This window comes from Magnolia sinica, chromosome 17, assembly GCF_029962835.1.
Source record: "Magnolia sinica isolate HGM2019 chromosome 17, MsV1, whole genome shotgun sequence".
Taxonomy (NCBI): Eukaryota; Viridiplantae; Streptophyta; class Magnoliopsida; order Magnoliales; family Magnoliaceae; genus Magnolia; species Magnolia sinica.
In genome coordinates this window covers 26,008,426-26,033,063 of record NC_080589.1, presented here as the reverse complement: position 1 = coordinate 26,033,063, position 24,638 = coordinate 26,008,426, and the positions used below count along the sequence as shown (strand labels likewise).

Genomic DNA, 24,638 nt, shown 5'->3' with positions numbered 1-24,638 from the left:
GTGCATGAGATCCAACCACGCCATTCAAAAACTCAGATGGGCTACACTGTAAAATCATTTTGGAATGGTGCAAGTCTTGGGGTTTTGATTTCTACTGAATGGATGGGATGGTATATCCAAAACAGTGGGCCTCACACAATCTGGAAAGTTTTTAATGGTGGGTCCATCCCCATCCGTATCAAGGTGTACCCATCAGTATGGCCCACCTGACTCTTGGATCAGCTTGATTTTTGGCCACTGAGGAGAAGATGAGGGGCACACATGATGAACAGAGAGCTCGTGCATGACACAACGTTTGAATGCCTCACACATGACAAGTTCGCACATACACCCTGTTTGGCAGAACGTAGCTCTAATACTTCATCATTTTGATACTCTACTAAAGTCACATTTCCTTCTTGTTATTGTTTTTTATGGGCCATTCCAGTTTTTGGCAAATTGTAATTATTGTTATGCAATATCACAATGCCTACTAGAAAATTGAACCACATTCCATCTCCAAAACATGCAATTTCAATTCATTGCCTGATGGCAGTTGAGCGTTTCTGATTGTTCAAGATCAAATGGGACCAACCTAAAATGAACATCAGCAACCTTCAACTACAGCCATTAGAAACCTAAATGACATCTATCTTCTTTCTATATAGCTCCCCAGAGCTCTCCTTACAGAAAGTGTATTTAACGTCCGTTTGGCAGTTCAAAGTTCTCAACATGGTTCACTAGCGGCAAAATGCGAATGAGAAAATTAAACTTTCCATATAAATACATCACCTGTCATTTGTGGCTGAGAAAGCATGAAAATGCAAGCCTACTTGGTGCAAAATGCAAATGGCCCGTCATTGAACTTCCAGTCCAACAAATCGCTCCTTGGTGCTACATCCAAACGCTACTTCAAAATACAGCAAATAACAAACCAGAACCGGATCATGCCACCAGTTCACTCTAGTTTAAAAAAAAAAAGAAGAAGAAGAAGAAGAAGAAGGAGCCTGAAAAACATGCTGACATGATATGAAAACTACAACTCATCCTTGGGTGGATAGAAGCATTCCTCATCCCAATAGTAAGGGAGCTTCAATTGGGCTGCAATGTGGGGCATGAACCAGTCCTTATATATGAACCTATACAAGCAGTCTTTCCATTAGTATTATGTTGAAGAATCTTTGTTAAAGATTATTATTATTATTTTTAAATAAAAAAGTATGGAAAATAAAAGAAGGAAAGGTCAATCAAGCCCAGCTAAAAGAGGGCGAACGCTAGATGAAGTGTGCACCAGAAGATATCTATTGTACAAGTAGCGCCTACACATGGTACTCAGGGCCATTGGTTTGGTGGCTCACCACATTGATAGGCCATAGCTCAGAAAGGCAAGGTGGGTCAGACAATGGCAGCTATCAAGGGATGTTTAATTCAAAAGATGAGTAAAGGCAAGGTGGTCAGACAATGGCAGCCATCAAGGGATGTTTAATTCAAAAGATGAGTAAAGGCAAGGTGGTCAGACAATGGCAGCCATCAAGGGATGTTTAATTCAAAAGATGAGTAAAGGCAAGGTGGTCAGACAATGGCAGCTATCAAGGGATGTTTAATTCAAAAGATGAGCAATGGTCCACATTCAAATGGCCAAACTCACAACAATCAGATGGTCAGAGTTGTCATCCCAAAACACTGGCTTTTGGCCAATTGCCAGATAACTAAGATCTTGATCAGCACAAGTGTTTGCTCCATGTACCATGGGGATGGCACTTGGTAGAACTGATATGAAGTGTGTGTAATAGTCACCTCTCTTTCCCAAAGATCTCATGAAACACGAGCGTGCACATGTTGTGACAAAGCAACTTGGGATTTGATTTTTGCTGACACGATTTATACACCCTTTGCCTTTCCCACCCCTAATGCATCGATGTGAAATCTATCACTCAAGTTAAAGATTCAAAGGAAAATGCAGGAGTTATCTTGTGAGTGAGTTACAATGAAGAGCACTCTCACTCAGTAGTCAGACCGCTCTTTGTTGTTCCAGGATTAGGTGAGAGAGAAGAATATATTCGGCTGTGTGGGGATAGAAATTGTTGAGTTTCTTACACTATATTTCTACAGATTATAGAGGTCTGCTAGCTCCACATGGACCCTCTCCACAAACACCTCTACAGAGCACAAGTACCAAACTGACAAGTTTGCTGGAGATCTGAGCTTTGCATAGGGGCCAACCATGAAGATGACCATATGCAAAGATCAGACGTGCAAAAATCAGTGCATATTAGTCTAGCCATCATAAATACCCTATTAAATAGATGGGTAGTATTAGATTAGGCCTTCTGCTTCGGAAAAGTGTATATACATGTAAAGCTCCTCATGAGAATGAGAGGTTTGTGAAGCAATCTCCTTGATATTTAGTTTTTTCCCTGCTAATTTGACGAACTGGATTATTTTGGGGTGCTGACCTACTCTATCAGGGGTGTGACTCAACTGGAAAGTTCCATGTTTGATTTGATTTCAAGCCTCTACATTAGTTTTGGTTATCAAGGAACGTTTAATTCTTTTCGAAATATTTGATGACTGTAAATGCTACTAATCCACAAGGTGATCTATTTAAGGACATTAATATGGTAAATGATGGATACCGTTGTGAGAACTTCATAGCTGAACATGAGGTGACAAAACTGTCAAACATGGGGATATTTTCTGGTGCGAAGAACATCCAACTCAACAACACCTTTTAACGTATCTCTTTGGAGAAGTAGTCAGAGGATGCTTGGTGAATTGTTAATCCAATCAACCACTGTTCTATTCTTCATGAAAGATTATTAATACATTATTAAAAAGATAATCACAACACAGAGAAGAATATTACTTTGTAATGAAGCCATTCCATTCATTAAGAAGATCCCAAGTCCCTTCACAAGTACTACAAGAAAAACTGTAGGACAAATGGAAGCACCAATGGTTGAATCTGCAGATGGATATGCTGACAAATCGACGGAGGATTGACCAAATATTGCCTAATGGAACTGTTGATCAATCAACCACTGGATTATTAGGAGGATTAATGTTGGGATCAAACAGACAGATCAGGAGGCCAATCAACGACCAGGTTGACAACAGAGTATACTGATGGATCAATGGTCAGGTCAGCAGATTTGAATGCACTGATCATACCCCAATAGTCTTAACAGATAATTTCACGACCTAAGGATGAGATAAAGGCCATGGGCCCATGGCAACATATTAGGTCCACCATCAGAAGGAGAAAGCGACAAGATGCCCTGTTCTGGAGTCTAGTTATGATCAAGGTGACCTGATGAGTGGGCCTTCACCATTAACAGCTGTTGTAATACTGCATAAAGGTGAGCAATGAAAAGGATGTGTAGGATTATGATAGATCAAACTTGGCGACGAGTTTTTTCCTGCTGTGATGCCATGATGCAGTCTAGAGTGGCTCCCACGAAAGCCTGGGAGTGGATTTCACAATCTGTCCTATCAGAGAACTGGGTCCCACAATCCAATTGAACAGTGATTGGGCCGAATAATACAACCAAACAGTTGTGGCTGCTAGTGCTGAGTGGATAAATCTATGGGCCCACGGGATGGTCCGATCAGTTACTGGAACTCATAGATATGGTGCAAACCATGGTCCATTGTTTCATATGATTTAGTCAAATTATTTAATTAAATGTTGGAGTTAGTGATTTGTTGGGAAAGTTTCTATGAGTATTTTGTCATTTATTTTTTGGGTCACTTTTGGGTATCAAACAATGTCAAAATGACACAAAACCGGTTTCATTAGCTTTCAAACAATCCCAGAATAATGCAATTCTAATATGAATTGAGTTAGTTATGGCTGGTTTACATTAAGGGTTGGTTGTGAAGACATTATTAATACATTATTGAATACATGTCAAGTTGATGCCATAGAGATCTATATGGAAGGGCAGTTTTGTTGATGCATTCCTGTTTGAGAATGAAGAAGGAAAAAGTCTTTTGAGGAGGAAATTTTGGTCATGTAGATCTTCTAATTCACTGGAATTCGTTGATTGCTCTGTACTGAGGGTTCGAATCCCTCTCTCCGTTCCCTCTGACCACTCGAGATTTGAATCCCCAAGGAATTCCAATTATTCTTGTTATATGTTCATTCCGACCTTCAATCCTCTTTTCTAAGTTCATCAATATTGAACCAATCAATGAAAGGACCGCCTTCTCCAGCTTGCTTGATCGGAATCGATTCTATGATTGAATAGCGGAAGTGCTACTACCATTGACGACGATTCTATCTCATCATCTTTCTTTGCTTGTTTTCCTTCCCCTCAACAAGTACGGTAAAGTTTGCCGACGGCCTTCCTAAAACCAATGGGTGCCAGTAGGCTCCAGAAGAGTCCCTCCATTATGGAGGAACATATACTAGGAATCAATCAATGGATTCAGTTCTTCAAAAACATAGTTGGAAACAAAGGAATGGAGTGGTTTGAAAGGTTAGAATTAATACAAAGTTAGGATTCGATTCTTATCTATTTGGAAAAGCATATATACAAGTCGAGACTTATTTTTATGCAGGAGGGGTAGATGAAATAGTACGCACGCATGCACGCAACCTACAATGGGATATTGATGCAGGACATGAAATTAAATATGAGGTGCAAGATTTCAAGCTTTAGATCATACCAATTTCTAAACAATCACAAAAAAAATCCACATCTCACATACGTTCAAACATTCAACAAGGGGAATCTACGGGGGTCCAAGCCTACACACGTTTAGGGCTGGATCAAGTAAAATTATAAACCAAGCAATACCCAAAGGAGTGTAAGATTCATCCAATCCTGCAAAGGACTGTTCCCCAATTCAAGAGATTCACCATATTTCAAATATGGGAAAACCTAAGGTTTGCAAAAGTTGGAAATACTTGAAATTTAGGATTTTCTAGGGTTAGGGTTTGGTATTTAAGGTGAGAGAGGAGAGAGAGGAACCCGAGAAGGATTCTGCGTGTGGACGGCAGGCCCACCTAGGCGCACGTGTGTGACTGCCTAGCCGCACGTGTGTGGGGCCCACGAAACTGAAAAAGGCCACCTAGGGCTTGGTCGGCCAAGGGAAGCCCGCTCTCACACTAAGTTTCGCGATGATCCGCCTTCCGGTGTGTGTATGGTGCTCCGCCGAAGTTTCAACCCCTCTGGTGGGCCAGAATCTGGAAATTTGCTGTAGTGGGGAACTTGGGCACAAAAAAGGATTAATTTAAAGATGAGAGGGCTGTGGCAAATGGTGGATGTGGGGCGGAGGAGGTGTGGACGATTTGAGATAGTTGTGGCTTCGCACCACGATAGTTAGCCATTCAAGGAAGAGAGGGTTTCACACCCAATTAGCTTCTTCAACTCAGAGAGATAGAGAAGAAAAAACGTATAATTTTATTCATAAACTTCAATATAAAAAAAACCTACATGAGGTTGCCCATTTATAAGAAAACCTTAAACCCCAAAAGCCCCGCCATGTGCGCACACTAAGACTTAAAGACGAAGTAACAAAAATAACAACTAATTAACGCAATCAAAACTGTTCATGATATTTCTAATAGCGATAATAACTAAAACTCAAAATCCTAGATCATCTAGGGTGGCCGGCCATGATCATGAGATCTAATGGTGGGATCCACATGATGATCGGGTCCAATCCAATGATCCATAACACAACCTCCTATCTAAGAGGTCCTCCATAGATGTCGTCGTCGATCCAAATCGATGGTGGGGTCTTCCTCCTCCTTGAGTACGTGCGTAGGGTAGGGGGCGTGCATGTGCGCATGATGTCCCCATCAACTCTCCCCGGCTGCGAAAGTTTCGCCACTGGTAAAACAAAACTCCTGAAACGCTCCAAGATGTCAGGATCAAGTCTCTGAAGCTCCTCCTTAGTGAGCCACGTATTGTCTGAAGCTGGGCGTGACTTCCACTTGACCAGGAACTTTTGAAACCCACCGTCCGACGTCGATACTATCTGATGGTCCAGAATATCCTCTATCTCCTCTCTGGCTGTGGGAAGGGTAAGTATGAAAGGTAGAGGCCTAAGATTGGACATCTTCCCCAATGGTGGGGTTTGCCCGGGTGGAAGTCTCTAATTGGGTAACGCGCACATTAAGCTGTTCAAAGCGTTGGTCAATACGTTGTTTCAAGCGCCTACCCAAAGACTCAAACTGTCGAGTTATGTTGTTCATTGACTCTTGCAATTACTTCATGTTTAGCGTAGGGTGCAAACCAAAACCACCACTAGTACGTGTGAGCATACAATCACTCACTCAACTCAAAGACCCTCTAATACGACTATATGCGTCTAAATGGGACTAAATGATCCTATAGGACTCTATATGAGGGAAACTACACAATGTTACTAAAATTCCAGCAATATAATTGCTTATTTGTTAATAGAAAATTCAGCCATGAAATTTGGGGATTTTCTGACAACAGAAAATTCAGCAGCCTATATCGTGAATGATGGATCCTAAACAGCCCTATATGAGGAGATTTGATGCAAAATAGACATAAATAAACTAAACCCTAAACATGCAATGCATTCCCCTATGAAAAACCTAAGCTCTAATACCAAATTTGATGTAGTACATAAAATTAAATATGATGTGCAAGATTTCAAACTTTAGATCATACAAATTTCTAAACAATCACAAAGAAATCCACGTCCCACATACGTTCAAACATGTAACAAGGGGAATCTACGGGGGTCCAAGCCTACACACGTTTAGGGCTGGATCAAGTAAAATTATAAACCAAACAATACGCAAAGGAGTGTAAGATTCATCCAATCCTGCAAAGGACTGTTCCCCAAATCAAGAGATTCACCATGTTCCAAATAGGGGAAAACCTAGGGCTTGCAAAAGTTGGAAATACATCGAATCTGGAATTTTCTAGGGTTAGGGTTTGGGATTTAAAGTGAGAGAGGAGAGAAATAGAGGAGAGAAGAACCTGAGAAGGATTCTGCGTGTGAACAGCAAGCCCACCTAGGCGCACGTGCGTGACTGCCTGGCCGCACGTGTCTGGGGCCCACGAAACTGAAAAAGGCCACCTAGGGCTTGATCGGTTTGGGGAGGCCCACTCTCACACTAAGTTTCGCGACGATCCACCTTCCAGTGTGTGTGTGGTGCTCTGCCGAAGTTTCAACCACTTTGGTGGGGTGGGCCAGAATCTGGAAATCTGCTGTAGTGGGGAACTTGGGCACAAAAAAGGATAAATTTGAAGATGGGAGGGCTGTGGAAGATGGTGGATGTGGGGTGGAGGAGGTGGAGATGATTTGGGATGGTCGTGGCTTCGCACCACGGTAGTTAGCCCATCGAGGAAGGAAGAGTTTCACACCCAATTAGTTTCTTTAAATCAGATGGATAGAGAAGAAAAAATGCAGAATTTTATTCATAAACTTCAATATAAAAAAACCTACATGGGGTTGCCTATTTATAAGAAGACCCTAAATTCCAAAAGCCGCACCATGTGGGCACTCTAAGACTTAGAGACGAAGTAACAAAAATAACAACTAATCAACGCAATCAAAACCATTCATGATGTTTCTAATAGCGATAATAACCAAAACTCAAAATCTTAGATCATCTAGGGTAGTGGGCCACGATCATAAGATCTAATGGTGGGATCCACATGATGATCGGGTTCACTCCAATGATCCATAGCACAGCCTCCTAGCTAAGAGGTCCTCCATAGATATTGTCGTCAATCCAGATCGATAGTGGGGCCTTCTTCCTCCTTGAGTACGTGCGTTGGGTGGGGGGGCGTGTGTGTGCGCATGATGTCCCCATCAGATATTTTGGGATCTGGGGCTCCTACTGTCATGATGTAACTCACCTGGAAGTTCCAGGTCTAATGTTATTAGGCTTTTGCCCTAGGTTTGGCTCATTGGGGAGGGCTGGTATTTTTCTTTTGATGCATTGGGCTTCCCTCCCTCCAGGTCTGAAATTATTAGGCCTTTTGTCCTGGGTTTGTTCCATTGAGGAGGGCTTGTATTTTTCTTTTGTTGCATTGGGCCTCCCTCCCTCCCACTCCACACATGTTCTTGCCTTGCCACTGCCCTCCCCGAAAGCCCATTCTCTGGGGTTTGGCCCATTGGACTGGGCTTATATTTTCTTTAGTTGCATTGTCTTGGGTCCACATCCATTAGGTTTTGTTATAAATAAAGGGATGTAGGAGAGATCTACACTCAAGTTTTCTCCATTCAACAAATGTGACTTCAAACTGGAAACCTCAACAAATTTGTTAAGGTGTGATGCTTCAATTCATCCATCATACACCACTTTGGAAGATCTTCTTCAACATAATATCAGAAGCATCTAATTCTTCTCTCAAATTGAGAACAGAATTTGGAATGAAGGGTGGAAAGAGTTCTATCATGAACAATGATATCACGGGTGGAAAGAGTTCTATCATCAACAATGACATCACAGATTGAACCAACAGATTTATTAAATAAAAAACTCTTTCAGTTGCAGTTGAAGAGTTTATCATAAGATAAGAACATAGGCAGTTAGAAAAAATATATGATACATACCTGCATTTTTGCATAGTATATACGGGGTTTTCAATTCTGACAAGTAGGGCCCATGGTTTGGTCATCCAGACCATTGGTCTATTGCAACCCAAAGTAAATGGACCATGCCCAAAAAATCTCCAGATTAGAAGATCCAGCTGACCAATATTAGGACCATTTTCACTAGAATATGAACCCTTGTCATTTCACTTCCTAACCATCTATCTGTGGGCCATAAATTCAAAGGTCAAGATTGTCATGTCAAGGAGATTTTTTAGACAGTCTTGGTTGGACTCAAGAAAACGATGGCCTAGATTACCTAACCATGGGCCCCACATGTCAAAATTGAATGCATGGTACCATGCAAAGATGTTGACAACATGTCATATCATTTTGCATGAAGTAAAACGCACAGATGGAAAAAGTAGATTGACATAAGGTTGTTGGTGAGCCTATCAATTTTGAGATTGATTTCAGCTCAAAAAAAGTATTTTTCATGTTACACCATTTGAGCTTGTCACTAAGATTATTAGGTGCCTCGGGGTTCATGGGACATTACCCAAAAAGCTTAATTTCCAGTTCAAAAATCCAAAGGAATGTAGATGATAAATTACCTAAGATCACTTATAAGTTCCTCAATGATGAAGTGAGAAACAAGCACCAAACCATCACGATCATGACCAACCATCAATAAAGGTATACAAATCTTACCTGCACACCTATCCACATGCATATGTGTCAATTGTGTGACTACCATGCTGTTCATCAAGTGATTTCCACCATCTACATGCCGCAGCCCAAAATTCAAGCTGCTCCACTAATCGAAAAGCCACATATGGGCCACATGTATGTTGAATGTGGAACATTGTCGGGTTTTTTTTTTTTGTCACTTTCTGTCCACATGTAGCCCATTTTATTTTTGGACCATTCTGGTTTTTAACAGGACATCTAAATGATGGGGCTCACCTGATGAGTGGCTCGGATATCTTGAGTATGGCACATGTGCATGCAGGTAGGTGTGCAGTTCAATTGACAAATCTCTTCATATACAAGATTTGTATGTATGAAGAGACTTTTTAATGTGAGGCAAGGGAAATGTGAGGATTACTAACACTTTGACAGGGGGACGAGATATCACAACAAGCATCTGCAAGTCCTCGTTCTCATTTGTGTTCCAGACCTGCACAATTCCACACCTTAACAGAAATACTATTTATGATTCCAACTAATCAAGAAAATACCACAGCATAACTGAGTAGAGACCAAGATCCAACAACAATTATATATATCATCTAATCTTGTCCCAATTAATTGGGGTTAGCTACCAAATCCTGTTACACCATTCCATTCTATCAAGGGCCAGAACTTCAGTTGGACCATAGGTCATCAATTCCTTTCTTACCACCTTCATCCACATCCTTTTGGCCTTGGCCTTGCCCTTTTAGAGCCTTCAACTTGTACCAACTCACCCCTAACTAGAGTGGTTCTTAGCATCCATTGCACATGACCAAACCACATAAGTCTACTTTCCCTCATCTTATTACCTATCGGTGCTACTCCATTTCTAATTCTATTCTTTCTTGTCTTGCCACTCATCTATCTCAACATCCTCATTTCGGCTCCACTCATCCTATGAAGTATAAACATGTTGTTCCTTAACTGCCCAACATTTTGTCCCATAAAGCATGGCTGGTCTTATAGCTATCCTATAGAAGTTACTTTTAGTTTTGAGTGGTACATGACGATAACATAAAACTCCAGAGGCACATCTCCATTTCCTCCAGCCCGCTTGGATTCTTTGGGCAACATCCTTCTCAATATCTCAACTCTCATGAATTATCGACCCAAGATGTCAAAAATGGTAACTTTGGGAAACTTCTTGGTTAGCAATCTTAACTAATTCCTCATTCTCACTCATATTGTAAATAAAATTGCACTTAAGGAAGTAAGGAACAGGATACACACACACCCACCAATTCCACATGCACACCTCTCGACACACTCCACTGACAGGCTGTTCTACTCATCTGGTCAGCCAAACATGTAAGAAGCAACCAATAGTTCCAATTGTCAAGAAGTGGCACATATGATGAATGGGCTGGCCAGAAATTTGGCCTAGGATGTCCGCACGGTGGGGTCCACTTGATGAGTTGATCAGGTGTTGCATATGGCCAGCATTGGCACATGAACCTGTGTGTGGAATTAGCAAAACTCTAAAAATAGCACCAAGTTGGACCCTTACATCGTCTCAAGTTCTCAACCAATAGCGAGTTTGTGGAAATGGAACAAACTGTTGCCTTAAAGTAATCTACATAGAAGTCAAAAATACTAAGCAGTTTTATCCGACTATGACAATAATCTAAAGTCAAACATGCATTTCATCATGCAACCATGCACCCATAAAAAAATTTGGGATTTTATTTTAATAAATGGATTTTTGGCGATATCAATACGTTGGCGATATTATCGAAATATTGCTAATACATTGGCAATAAAAGCAATACATGGTATTTATATAGTAGAAAACATTGACAATATTGATACATTGGCAATACTTAACGATATATCACCAATAGCTGGAATTTCTAATACTACCAGTGTTATCGGTATCGCCAAGTTAACAATACCAATAATATCGGCGATACTCAGAACAATGGTTAGGATAAAATTCGTGTTGGCCATTCTCTCCACAATTTTGGCTTTTCGCAACCATGCTAAAGGTTAAGAACTTAGGAAGAAAATATGAGAGACTTGGCAATTGAAGTGCTTTTACTCATTTTACTTGGTTGATTTCCAGTTCCTAGTCTCATTAAGCCTTTTCTTCATTCATTCAATATCTAGAGGAATTCCCAGGTCAGTTTTGGCTACCCTACAAGTGGAACCTATGGTGGTGAAACAGGCCAATGGGGGCTCTGCATGGATGTGTGTGTCCCAAATCCTCATATCAAGCCTATAAGTAGACAGTTAGAACAGTTACAACCATGGTGTAGAGAAAGAAAGAAAGGAAAGAGAGAGAGAGAGAGAGAGAGAGAGAGAATTTTTTATTTTTTTATTTTTTTAAAGCCAAAGATTAGAAGGCTAGGATTTTCCTGTAAGTAGATGGTAAAGAATATAATACAGCCATGGTCATGGGGAAAAAATTTTCTTGCTTCTCACTAGTTGAAAGTTTTTACATTGTTGAAGTTCCCAAGTATCATAGAGTGGAACTAAAATTCAAAGCAACAATATTATCATAGTCATAGATTGAAGTATAGGCAGCTTCACCTGATGAGCATCGTTAATGGGGATATAAAATGTGCTATTTGAAAAGATAGAGAACTCCTGGGGCTTTCCTGGGTACTGCATATCTGAGCTTGAAGCCAGAAAAAGAGTACCACTCCCTTTTAGAACAATAAACACCTCTTCACAAGAATGCCTATGGATTGGTGTCCCTGTTCCTGGAGCAAATGTTTGAAGCCATAACTCAACCTGACAAAAAATATGTGCTAGTAAAAAGGATTCCATAAATTTCAAAATCAGGAAAACTAAAAATAAAAATTAGAGCTTTGCATGAAAGGTGTGACATCTAAAAGCTGCTTAGCTTTAGTTATTACGAAATTTTCTTCCAACACAGTGTTAGCTAGCAAGGTTATGGTGTATCATGCCTGCAGACTGCATGTTGGTCACATTTTCGTGTCCTATAAAAGGTGTTTAGTAAAAGAAGTTTCACTTCACAACAGAGCTATATACTTTTACTCTTGAGTTTCAATCCTTACAAGAATGCCCCAACAAATTTCTGCTTAAATAAGCTTTCAACAGGACGTGTGTGTGTGTGTGTGTGTGTGTGTGTGTGTGTGTGTGTGTGTGTGTGTGTGTGTGTGTGTGTGTGTGTGTGTGAGAGAGAGAGAGAGAGAGAGAGAGAGAGAGAGAGTGTGAGAGAGAGAGAGAGAGAGAGAGAGCATGTGTATGCGTATGTGTGCATGTTTTCTTTTGAAGGGTTCCAAATTTCATAGTAAAAAACTATACGAAAATGATGATAAGGAATGAAGGAGTTGTACAACGTTCATTGGAGCATTCTTCTAACCTCAAAAATCCATCCAGTAGGGACAAACATTTGGGATCCAAATTGTTTGTGCAGACCTGTTGTGGATGGAAGATACCCCAAAATTTTCTCTCATCAGATGATCCTAACATCTGATTGGCCCCCCATCAGATTTGGACCCTGGTTGTAACAGTCCATTGGATGGCAAGGATCACAGGGAAGATTTTGGGGCATGGGGCCTAGCAGAAATAGCTTAGAATGATGAAAGGTGGGCCCCACATGTACCATGGCTGGGTTGAACAGAAACACCATTTCTTTCAACAATCAAATAACTCCATTATCCTTCCTGAATCATTGTTCCGCAATATTTGACTAACTATTATGAATGCTTCAAAACTTTGATGATAGTATCACTTGACAGTTTTTCTAAGCCTACACGTACAATGAAGCTCATTTACATGCCATAACACATGCTAACATGGCATATAGGTACAGGAACTATTGCGTCCCTCAGGAAGATCCCCCTGGCCCAAGAATATGGTTGGTATATAAGTTTGGTGGGCCAGAGTTTGCCAAAAGAAGAAACATACCACAGAAGAAAAAGTGGCCGATTGTCCAAATTTTTCTACCATTGTGGGACACCTAACGAATGGACTGGCCTGGTTTTTGGGCAAGAACATCTAATGAGTTGGACCAGCCTGATGGATGGCTTTGATAGTTTGTCTGTCTGCACATCTAGAAAATGTAGTGGTGCACTTCTCTTGCTTGACAAAATACCTTGTACCCACTTCCCCAAAGGTATAGAAAAGCAAAGAGTTCCAGGGGAACTTCAAAAATAAATAAATAAATAAAATAGAAAAAATAATCATTATAATTATAGAGATCTTGAGAGAATAGATCTATATTTATGCCACAACAATATACCAAGACTTACATCACTATAGTCTATAGTATATTTGTTGTAGTGACATTCTGGCACAACTTATCCCTTGAGAATTCCATCTAGGAATTTCCACTCTAAAGATCAATGAGAATGTGAACTGACAGCTTACCAAGTTGATTTTCAATCATCATCATCCTCACAACTTGTCCCAACTTGGGGTTGGCTTTATGAATCCTTTTTCACCAATTTTTCCTATCTAAAGCCCTATGCTCAGTGAGCAAGCCTTCATATCCCTTCTCACCACATAAATCTAAGTCCATTAAGATCTTCCTCTCTTACTCTTTTCAATCCCTTCAACCCTAATAAATCTTCCCCTCTTACCAGAGCTGACCCCAATCTTCAATGCATATGACTGAACCATCCCAAATTATCTCTTATTGGGACAAGTCCTAGGCTTCTTTGAATTATATCTTTCTTAGTTTTACCCCTCCTAATCTTCCTACACATCCATCTAAACATCCTCATCTCTACAACACTGGGCTTGATGACTTTTAATGGCCCAACATTCAGTTCCATATAGCATAGCCAATTGAGTAGCTATCTTAAGAAGGTTCACCTTAAGTGTCTGTTTGGGAACATGGAAAGCCTTTGGGGAGAACATTTTCAATGAACGAGTTACTTTACCCTATTTGGAAATGTTGAAGGTGTTGAAGAAGAAGAAGCAAGACTTATCCAAAAAAATTTCATTGGCAAAAATCTATTTCTTTAGCCTTCTTCGCAATTGCCTCTTCACATGCCTCCCTTAAGGTTCCCTCTTCCATCTTCTCTCCCAGGTCCAAATCTACCCTTCTCACAAATCAATAGCCCATATCAGTACATGTGTGGCACATAATTAAAGTGGACCAACTCAATTATTGGGCCAAGGACATTCATTATAGACACCACTCAATAATTGCCTGAATCCTTCACATGTGTACTACATCAACAGATGGATGAGAGAGAGAGAGAGAGAGAGAGAGAGAGAGAGAGAGAGAGAGAGAGAGTAATGCAAGTGGAATGAATATAAGATGTGTGCCATTAAGATGTGGGCACCAAAACCCCAATTTGTGGTCTTACAGCCCGTTTGGTGGGCCTAAGGCATGGAGTTGTTTTTAGATATTTTTAAGGAGATAGAAATATCCCATGTGTGGTTATAGAGTTATAGGTTCTTTGGAACCTTTATTTAGTAAAGATTTTGAGGAATCATCAGGAGTCCAAGTATTAGAAATCCTATGCATCATTAAGTCATTAGTAGTTTTCTATTTTGGGAGAATTGTATCATGAGGGATCTTTAGTAGTATTTATTAAATAAGAAAGATATTAACGTAAGACAATAAAAAAGAAGGGAGGGAATGAGGTCCATATGTGTAGTTATACCTCTTTCATCCCATGCAAAACAGAGCCTGCAACTGTAATGTGTGACAGACCTGCCCTCCCAAAATTACTCTGAGGAACTTCACTAAGATTCCTTACCAGAGGTAGGCCTGGAACATAAGAAAAATCTTTATTAACTATAGAAAGGCAGAGATGTAATGAAATCCCTAATCCACTTTCAGTACTGCTAAGTTAATCATAAGAAATATTTAGATTTGAGCCATTGGCAAAAGAACTACCTAGAAATGAATGCAATTACAGTACAAAGTTCAAACATTTTAACCTACAGTTTCATGTAAAATACTGCAGTTTGATGTTTCGCTTCCTGCTTCATATGGTACGATTATAGTAAACTGAAGGTGTTAGATAACCTCACGACCACTTTGGTAAAGAACAAATATTTTAAACATTTTTATGAATAGCATGAAATTTTATTAAGAGAAAAAAAAAAAAAAAAAAAAGCAAGGAAAAGGGAATAGTAGATTCAACATCAGCTTAAAGCAACCAGAGGAAAAAACTACAAACACCAAAACTGAGCTAGGAAACAGATAAACTGGGACACCCTAGTTCATGTTTGATCAGGAGGTGCACCCAATTGGAATGTTGCTTTGCTAACCTATCTGCCTCCAAATTAGCATCACGAAGCACATTAGATAATGATGTACTAATGAAGAGACACAAGTCCATAGCTTCCTCAATTAGACTAGCAATGCCCTAAGGTCGACAGCCAGATTAATCCATCTAATAGAGTTGCTCGAGTCTCCTTTAACAATGATCAGGATAAATTTACAATTTACTGCATATGTAACCCCTGGGAGAAGAGCACTAGATTCTGCAATTGGAGTCACACACTTGACACTCCCAAAGGACCAATATATAGGGCCTGTTTGGATTCATGGGAAAGAAAATGGAGGAAACGATGTTTCCTGGAAAACACTGCATTGAGGAAACTGTGGCAAAGGAAAAGTTGTTTCCCTAATTTATCTTCAACAAGATTTTCCTTTAAAAATTTTCCTCCATTTCCAAATCTATTGTTTGGAAAAACAGAACTTTCTTGGAAATTTTACTTGAAGATGAAAGGTAGCACACGTTTGGCATTGATGATGAATTGTGGCATGTGGAACATTGTCATATTTGGCACTTTACGAATATGAGGAATGTTGGCACATGTGGGGCACTTGAAGATGAATGGTCACACATGTTGAAAATATGGCACAGGTGGAGCACTTGAAGATGGATGGTGGCACATGTGACACATGTGAAAGGCTAAAGATGGACGGTGGCTCATGTGTCACACGGTTCACACCAGCACAATTGAACATATGGGGCGCTTGAAGATGACTGTGGCATGTGTTGCATGTGGCACGTAGACATGTGGGTCACTTAAAGATTAGGGGCAGCACATGTTGCATATGTGGCACAATGACACATGGGGCTTGAAGATGGGCGGTGGCATATTGGCACCTGTGTTGTGCTTTAAAATGGATGGTGGCACATGTTGCACAAGTGAGAGTGGTATATGTGGGGCGCTGGAAGATGGACGGTGGCACATGTGAGGCACTTTCGAGAGGTTAGATGCACACATGGCTAACATGTAGGGTATGTCATAGAGAGATGGGTTGTTTACCCTCCTTTTGCTTGAATTCTTGAAAACTACATTTCTCAAGTATGGGCAAGCAAATGAAAAGGGGGATTTTCTAGGAAATGGGAGAGATGGAAATGAAATTTCCAGGAATTTACAAAAACATGGAAATGAAATGGTGCAACAAGGATCAAGAACCACACTGGTTAGAAGGAGTGAGTTGGTGCAATTTGAAAGCTCTGAAAGGGCAAGATAAGGCTTAAATAGAGGTGGGTGGAGGTAGTAAGAAAAGACTATGACCTACAGTCTAACTAAAGTTATGGCCCTTAGTTGGGATAAGGCTTGGATAAAGGAGCAACAAAAACATTGTTTCTACGAAAACGGCCATTTCGTCATGTTATGTCCCAACAAATCCATAGAGGCTCTAACAGAATATCTCCCTAGAAATTCCTTTCAAATCCTCCTACACTGGCCAGAACTAGGTTCCCCAAAGAGCTATTGTTGAAGTTGAGCTTAAAACACACTTCAGGGGAACTGTGCCATTTTTCTTTGATTTCATTGAACCCAGCCACGCCTGATCATTTCTGCCCAGCTAGAGCTAGACCTTAGCAAATGATCTAGGGTTACCTTTCATGTTCCTTTTAGCTTGCACCATTCCATAATCAACCTGAATTCTTTGATATAATATACTTTGAAAAGGATTTTCCTCAAAAGGCCGTATTGTTCCTTTTTAGCCAAAGGCACCAAAGGCACCAAAGGAACACTTGGATAACCAGCTTCCACATGTACCACCCAATAGGAATCCAAGCATTTGTCCACCATCCACCAAAAAGAGCATGCACTAAATTCGAAAGCACCCAAGCTATGCCAAATGTCAAAAAAGTCAAGGAACAGGTGTGCCATGCAAAGGGAAAATGAAGAAGATAGGAGACAGTTTCTTCCAAGGTTTACAGTATCGTCTAAAAGTGGTACGTATCTGGTCTTGTCCATGAATGATATAATTGTAATGGCCCAATACAAGGTGATACAGGGCCATATTGGTGGTGAATGATATGATTATTGATACACTGATTTTAAACCTTGGTTTCTTCTACTTCAAAGTACATCGTGAATCTACTAGGGAGAGAGTGACCCTGCTTTTTGAGATGATCCAAAGTTACGATTTTATCCAGACACGTTCAACAAAAGCTCCAACCTTCACGGGCAAGGTATTAGAAACGGTTACATTACCGCCATAACAGTCGTTACATAACAATAATGGTGGTGCCCATTAAGCAATATGGGGTGGTAATGCCTTACTTGAAAACAAATGTGATGCAGGACAACTAACAACTTGCTTTAAAAGGGCCTCACATCCCATGGGTTAGGTCCTCAGCCGAACCCCCCTCGTGGGCCTCACATCACATGAGTTCTGCCTCACACGAGCCACTCACCGGAGGTCTTGTATTCAAGACTCCTCACCGGAGGTGATTAATGCAGGGGCATTAATCACCTCCGGTGAGGAGTCTTGAATACAAGACCTCCCGCTCTGATACAACTTTGATGCAGGACAATTAACCACTTACTCTAAAAGCTCGAACTAATAAAGCGTGGCAAATCAATCCCTTTATCTTATAGCCCAGGCCCCACATCACATGAGTTAGGTCCGCGGCCAAACCTCCCTCGTGGACCCCACATCACATGGGTTCTGCATCACACGAGCTACCCGCTTCACACGGGTGGGGCTCGCCTCACACAAGCCGCCCACCCCAATTGTGCCCCTGCATCCCATAGGCCACCCCATTCGAGCCCAGTGTAAAAATGCCCCTACATTAAAATGGCCTATAACAGTCATAAGGGATCAAACACATGCTTGTAACAGGCCAATATAGGACTGATATAGGGGGGTGATGCATTTTTCCTTTTAAAAAAATTGACCATTAGGGGGGCATAATGGCAATTACAACCCTTATCATAACAGTCATAAGGCAGACCTTTATGGACATCATTACAATTGTTAAATACCTTGTTTGGAGGAGCCCCACCAGGCTAGACAAAATAATGCCAATGCGAAACAAACTTGGACTCAATAGGTAAAACTTGGTAGAAAGACTGGCCCAAAAATTTGTTGTCATCTTCGGGGTCCCAAGCCCTCATGTTGGCTCCCACACAAGAGATGTACATACCCAGTGATTTAAATATTGAATCGGCCAATACTATCGACATCACATGTGGTAGATATGAAATAATGGGGGAGTTATTAAATTCCCCTATATAGCACAAAATATCGCAATGTATCATCGATATATTGCGATATATCGGTACGTTGCAATATTTTGCCAAAAACTCTTCATAAAGTTCCCCCGTATCGTCGATACATGGCGATACAATGCAATATGAGTCAGTGATACATTGTGATACTTTTTGGCTGTACATTGTGATACATTCCCTCAATGAAAAGTCGAAAAAAAATTGGGGAAAAAACACTCATAAAATCTATTTCTCCCAAATTTGTTTGGGGAAACTGTTTTCATACTTGTATGATTTATGAATTATATAAACTCACTTCAGATATAATTACATCACTTCTATTAGACAATGCATGGTTTAGAACCCTATTCAAAGGAAACTTGTGGTGCTTGTTTTTTGTGATTTTTAAGTTCTAAGTTTGTAATCATGTCTCTTTCACCACAGAAAAAAAAGTCTCTCTCTCTCTCTCTCTCTCTCTCTCTCTCTCTCTCTCTCTCTCTATATATATATATATATATATACACACACACACACACACACACACACACACACACACACATATCTCTTTCAACATATCTTGAGGTTTTATTGAAAAATTCCATCATTTCTCATTGTTTTCCTCAAACAATGATATATTCCCCAAAACTGATATTTCCCATGCAGTACCAATATGTTCCATATCTCCAGGGTGTGTGAACGTCGATGCCAATATTTAAATCACTGCATACACCTTTTAAGAGAGACAATCAGTGAAAAGTAGGTAATATTGTCGTCTCTGAGATTGCATCTAAAGGCCAAGCGCCAAACAATATTGTCAACAACCTGCTGAAAGAAGCTCTAGAATAATCCTCTTAGCAGCAATCTCACTAAAATGGACCAAATTGTGAACATAGCAGCATGTCATTGCACCAATGATCTTCTGAAAACTGAACTCTACCCCAGCTCCAAAAACTGCAACACATGTTATCAAGTGCATCCTAGCTCAGGGGAGAATGAAAATTCAAGACAGGCATCGCACTAAATGAGACTTCCAAGTGGGAGATATTGTGTACCTACAATTGCAACCCTACCAGCAAACATCATTCACAATCCGTCATCACACAAAACTTTTGTCATGTTCTTACTTCTTATGGGCCGTATAAAAACCCTACAGCACATAGGGCATGTAATATATAGGCTTAAATTTCCAGCCAATTAATGAATTCATCCCTTTTCCGTGTATCTTACCTTAAATGGAATATGAGGCAAAAAGGAGATTGAGGCATGTTCCATTCATTGGCAATGGAGTAACAGTGCAGTTAAGGCCACATGAAATTCTAGACCGCGGTATGGTGAAGCATTGGTTATGGTGGCTGAAGAGGCGGTGTGGGAGGTTTTCCACAAATTCCAGGAAAGATTTCCCAACATCCAACCTTGAGGACAAGGCTGTTTGAAGGGGAGACAGGTTGATATTTACACGAGCACTAGATTGCATGTTACTGCCTCAATAAAAGAAAATTTTAATTGATAACTTATTATTTTTTTAAAAAAAAAAAAAAATAGCAACAGCAAACCGCCCATTGCAAGTGACCCTCTTAGCACTCGCTGACCAATGCAAAGCATAAAAGACACACCAAAAACAGGGGACTCCCCAAAACCACACCCAATGGAGCAACTCCCCACCAAAAAAAAAATAAAAATCCCACAAGAGATCTGCCTTGAACATCCTCAAAACTCCAGCTTTGGCAACAACCAAATAGTAATCATGAGAGAAATCCTCCTTTGGATGAAGCAATGGCCATACCTTATTCTCAAAGATTCCGTTACTCTCTCTTTCCACAAACCCTATAAGATTTGCATGCTTGAATGCTTGCATGGGATAAGAGTTAATAAGCTATCATTATTCATTAGCATGGGTTAAGGTAGAAGGGTCAATAGATTATGATTAGAAAGTGATAGTGGGATATGATTTGGTTAGCATGATTTTAGGGACTGTGAACGTGACAATAGGTCAGCCAGGGGAGTGAATGTAGTAACAAAAGCATTTGAATGTGTATGGATTATCACCTTCCAGTTGCACCAGTGCAAACTTGGAGGACACCTCCCTCAATGAAGGCACTTCTCAAACTTAAACCACTACAGATCCCGTCATTCACCTTGTACAACATTCAAAACCAAGCAAAATATCAGGTCCGTCACAAAGGTCAACTACCATGAAAATCAGGCTAGTCTACTCATCAAGTGGGCCATGCTTGCACACTAAATCAAATCGCCACCTGTCCATTGATTTGACAGTGTCTCCTGCCTAACAAGTAGATCATTTTGCATGGTCCAGCTGTCCTACACATAAGATACCAATATGCAACCAAATAAAAAGGGAGAATATCCATTCGCATATGTACCTTTTTTCTTAACCCAAGGAATATAATGTTATTCAAATAACCATCATAACTCTTTTGAAAAGAGCCTTTACATGTTTATATACATATTCTCAAAGCATAGGAAACCCAACTATAAGACTAACATTCCATTACTTCTAATCTTAACCATAATTTCTCTTAATCCCATCACAACCAACATGCCTTAAGAAAATCGCCCATAACTCACTCAAACGATATTAGAATTGCATAATCTTGGGCTGTTTAAAAGATAACTTAGTAGGCTTTCGAAAGGGACCAATTTCATTTTCACATCATTCGAATAGCATTTGATACCCAAAAAATGGCATACAAAATAAGTGAAGAAAATATTAAGGAAATTTGCTCAACTAAATCTAACTACTAAGTAAATGACTAATGCACATTAGGACCATTGATCTCCCATTAGTTCAATCTAGACCCTCAAAAGTGACTCAAATCTTCAATCCAGACGGTTGGATGGTCCAGATCCTTGATAAAGAACTTTGGATAATCTTTGAACAGCCAGCTTATCTGGCCTGAATGCATCAATTCCTCAGAGTGAAAAAAGGTGTGCGGAGTAAGATTATGGTACTGCAAAGAGACTCTTCCAATTATAAAATTGAAATTCTCCAACAATTTGAAACTAAATTTGAGGCATTCAAAGTTTCCAAAATTACCCAACAAAATTATTAAGAGAAATGATCTACAATAGCCAAAAGCAAGATACATCTCGTACTAGGCAACTTCTCAGCCTGGGAATTTCTCAGGATACTTTCGTAGTTTGACATTTTTGCCACAATATTATCGGGAAAATCTCACTGAAAATAAAATATTAAAATATATTATAAATTAATAAAATAAATTTAGAAATATAAATATTTAATCATAAATGAATAATTAACTTCTAAATGAATATTTTGTTAGAAAATGATCTGTTAGATACATCGAAAATTTAAATATATATATATATATATATATGAAATTCGTTTCACTAGGCTGAATAACATAAAACGATACGCTATCCTTAAAGCGTGATTCACCCCCTTATCAATTGCTAATGGGTTACAGGCGAATTGCTTCCAGGATAAGACAAGCCTGTCTGGATCCGGCATGCAGCAATCACGATGGGTCCACTATGGAACAGTTTAACGCAGTAGATCTGTTCTGGCAGAATCAGACAGTGGAAATGTTCACAGTATTATAAAGAGGAGATCTAGAGTATCTGATGAGAGAGATGATGTTGAGATTATTGATTTTGGACCGGAATGGTCCAGTTTATATAGGCACCAAGTAGTGGACCGTTGCTAGGTGGCTATCAATGGTTCAGAACGTTTGAAAAACGTTTTTGATCGTTGACCATTAATTCTAGCGGTTTCTGGTTGTCGGATTGCAAGATCTGACCATTGGATCATCATGGCCCGTCCGTTTTCGGACTGTTGTGGCTTTTAAGGTAGTTAGCCGTTTTAAAAAACTGCTGAACGTTTCGGATTTATGATCCGACCGTTCTCAGTCGCCTATAAAGCCCTGGCTCATTTCAGACCCACTGCACCTAGGATCTTACCAGACCTATCGCACCATCTCGCGTGCAAAGTGCGCCGACTAGCGCCACTACAGCCACACTGCCCATGCCCGTGCCTGTGCCAGAGCGCGCACGCGTGCGTGTGTTCCAGTGTTAAGCACTGGAACATGCAACCCGAGCATCTCCATCTCCAAAACATTCAAGTAAGAATACTACCCACAAATCCACATATAAACCCTAAAAACTTTTCTACCATTTCCGATGTGGGACTAAAAGCACACACCGCACTTTTTAATTTGAAATCCCCGAAAACCATTTTGGCAACAAAATCCTGAAATTTTGAAATTTTGAATATTTTCAAAAAAAACCACCAATTTTAACATATTTAGTCATAAATAATTAATTAATTTCTAATTGTATTTATGTTAAAAATGCAACAATTTCGCCATAAAATCGCAAGAAATTAAAAAAACCAAGCTTTGAATTATTATTTTTTTGAACAATGCCAAGATTTGAAAATGCGACGATGCTATCATTGTAATATCGTTGGATCAATTTTCCGCGAGGATATCATGATTTTCATAATTGCCGGAAGTACAGCACTACCCAATTCTTTCATGCTTTCAGAATTCTAAGTAAATATATGATACTTTCAAGAGGAAACACTTGTAAGAAACGGGTTTTTTTTTTTTTTCTGAAGGTGTTGTAATGTGAAGTTAAAACCTATAGCCGGCTGTGTGTAATCAGTCATGAATTATTAATGAGAGAAATATAATTTAAAAAATAAAAAAATAAAAAACTTCAAATGAAGTCACCTTTACTGGAACAGACGGAAGCTGTAGCAACTGAACTGAAGAAGAATCGGAGAAACAGAAATAGGAATAAACACATTCGGCCCATCCTCTCTCGTGCGTTCGCTGTGGGATTTTCCTTCTTCCCCGAGTAGATATATACGTGTTGTGCGAGAGAAATGATCCGGTGCTTTCAGAGCACACTGAATTTTAGTGATCCTGATTGCATCGGGACAGTTGGATAGTCTGATCGACCCATACGGACCGTCGAAGAGATGCATCGTTCGTTTGATGGTATCCAGCATGAAAATAATACTTAAAAAATAGTTGGCTCAAATTCATTCACTAATATGATATGTACGCGTCGGGTGGATTAGAACTGTATTTCCCAATACAACTCCAATTTAACCTTATGCCTCCGGACGAGGGGCGCGGCTTAGGCACTACCCCGCCTGTTCCAAGCTCGGGACAGGCGGAGGCTCCCAGGGCCACCGAGGGGCCAACTTGATATATGAATTTTATCCACACCGTCCATCCATTTTTAAATATCACTTTAGAATATGACCTTTAAAATATCAAAGATAAAAGGTTCAAATGAACCACAAAGTGAGGATTAAATTCACCGTTGAAAAATTCTTGAGGCATGTAAGTTTTGTATCAAGATGATTTTTTATTTTTTTCACTTCATCCAGTTGTATATGACCATATAAACAGGTTGGATGGAAAATAAACAACACGTTAGACCTAAAAAAAGTTTCAATGGTGACCATTCTTAGCACTGCTTCTTACTTGGTGTGGTCCACTTTAGACTTTTATCTGCCTTATTTTTGGTCCAGCACTGTAAAATGATATGGAAAAATGGATGAACGGTGTGGATAAAATTTATACATTATGGTGGCCCCTCAGTGGTCCTCGGAGCCTACGCCTGTCCCGAGCTTGGAACAGGTGGGGGTAGTATCTAATCCTTCGAGATATTCCCTACTGTACGACCCATTTATGGCCCAAGAACTTTTAAGCCCACTTATTTTTAGCTCCCCTTAATAGGCCCCAGCTGTATGGAGAGCTTTTCACATGTCAAAAATGGCCCTGCTTTATACCAGGTGCACCTTCCAACGATGCCTGCCGTATCTCCTTCCAAAATTAGGTTTTTTCTTCTTTCTTTTTCCTATCCTTCATCCTAGCTAAAAAATCTCATTTTTTTTATTACCTCTCCCCTCCATGACTGTCCACCTTAGCAGTAAAACCCTCCCTTTATTGCTTTCTTCTTTCCCATTTATTTGGTCGAGAATACACACCCCACACATGTCATTT

At 40.0% G+C, this 24,638-nt stretch overlaps 1 protein-coding gene across 1 annotated transcript; it reads right to left on the bottom strand.

Moving 5' to 3' along the window:
* Positions 1-469: 469 nt before the first annotated feature.
* On the bottom strand, positions 470-23,622 carry LOC131231259 (auxin-binding protein T92). Its single transcript, XM_058227399.1, has 6 exons — positions 23,352-23,622; positions 14,832-14,938; positions 11,776-11,979; positions 9,624-9,691; positions 987-1,118; positions 470-886 (listed from the first exon to the last, which is right to left on the bottom strand). The coding sequence occupies exons 1-5, from the start codon at positions 23,434-23,436 to the stop codon at positions 1,016-1,018; spliced, it is 567 nt and encodes a 188-aa protein (XP_058083382.1). The 5' UTR covers positions 23,437-23,622; the 3' UTR covers positions 470-886; positions 987-1,015.
* Between the last annotated feature and the right edge of the window lie 1,016 nt (positions 23,623-24,638).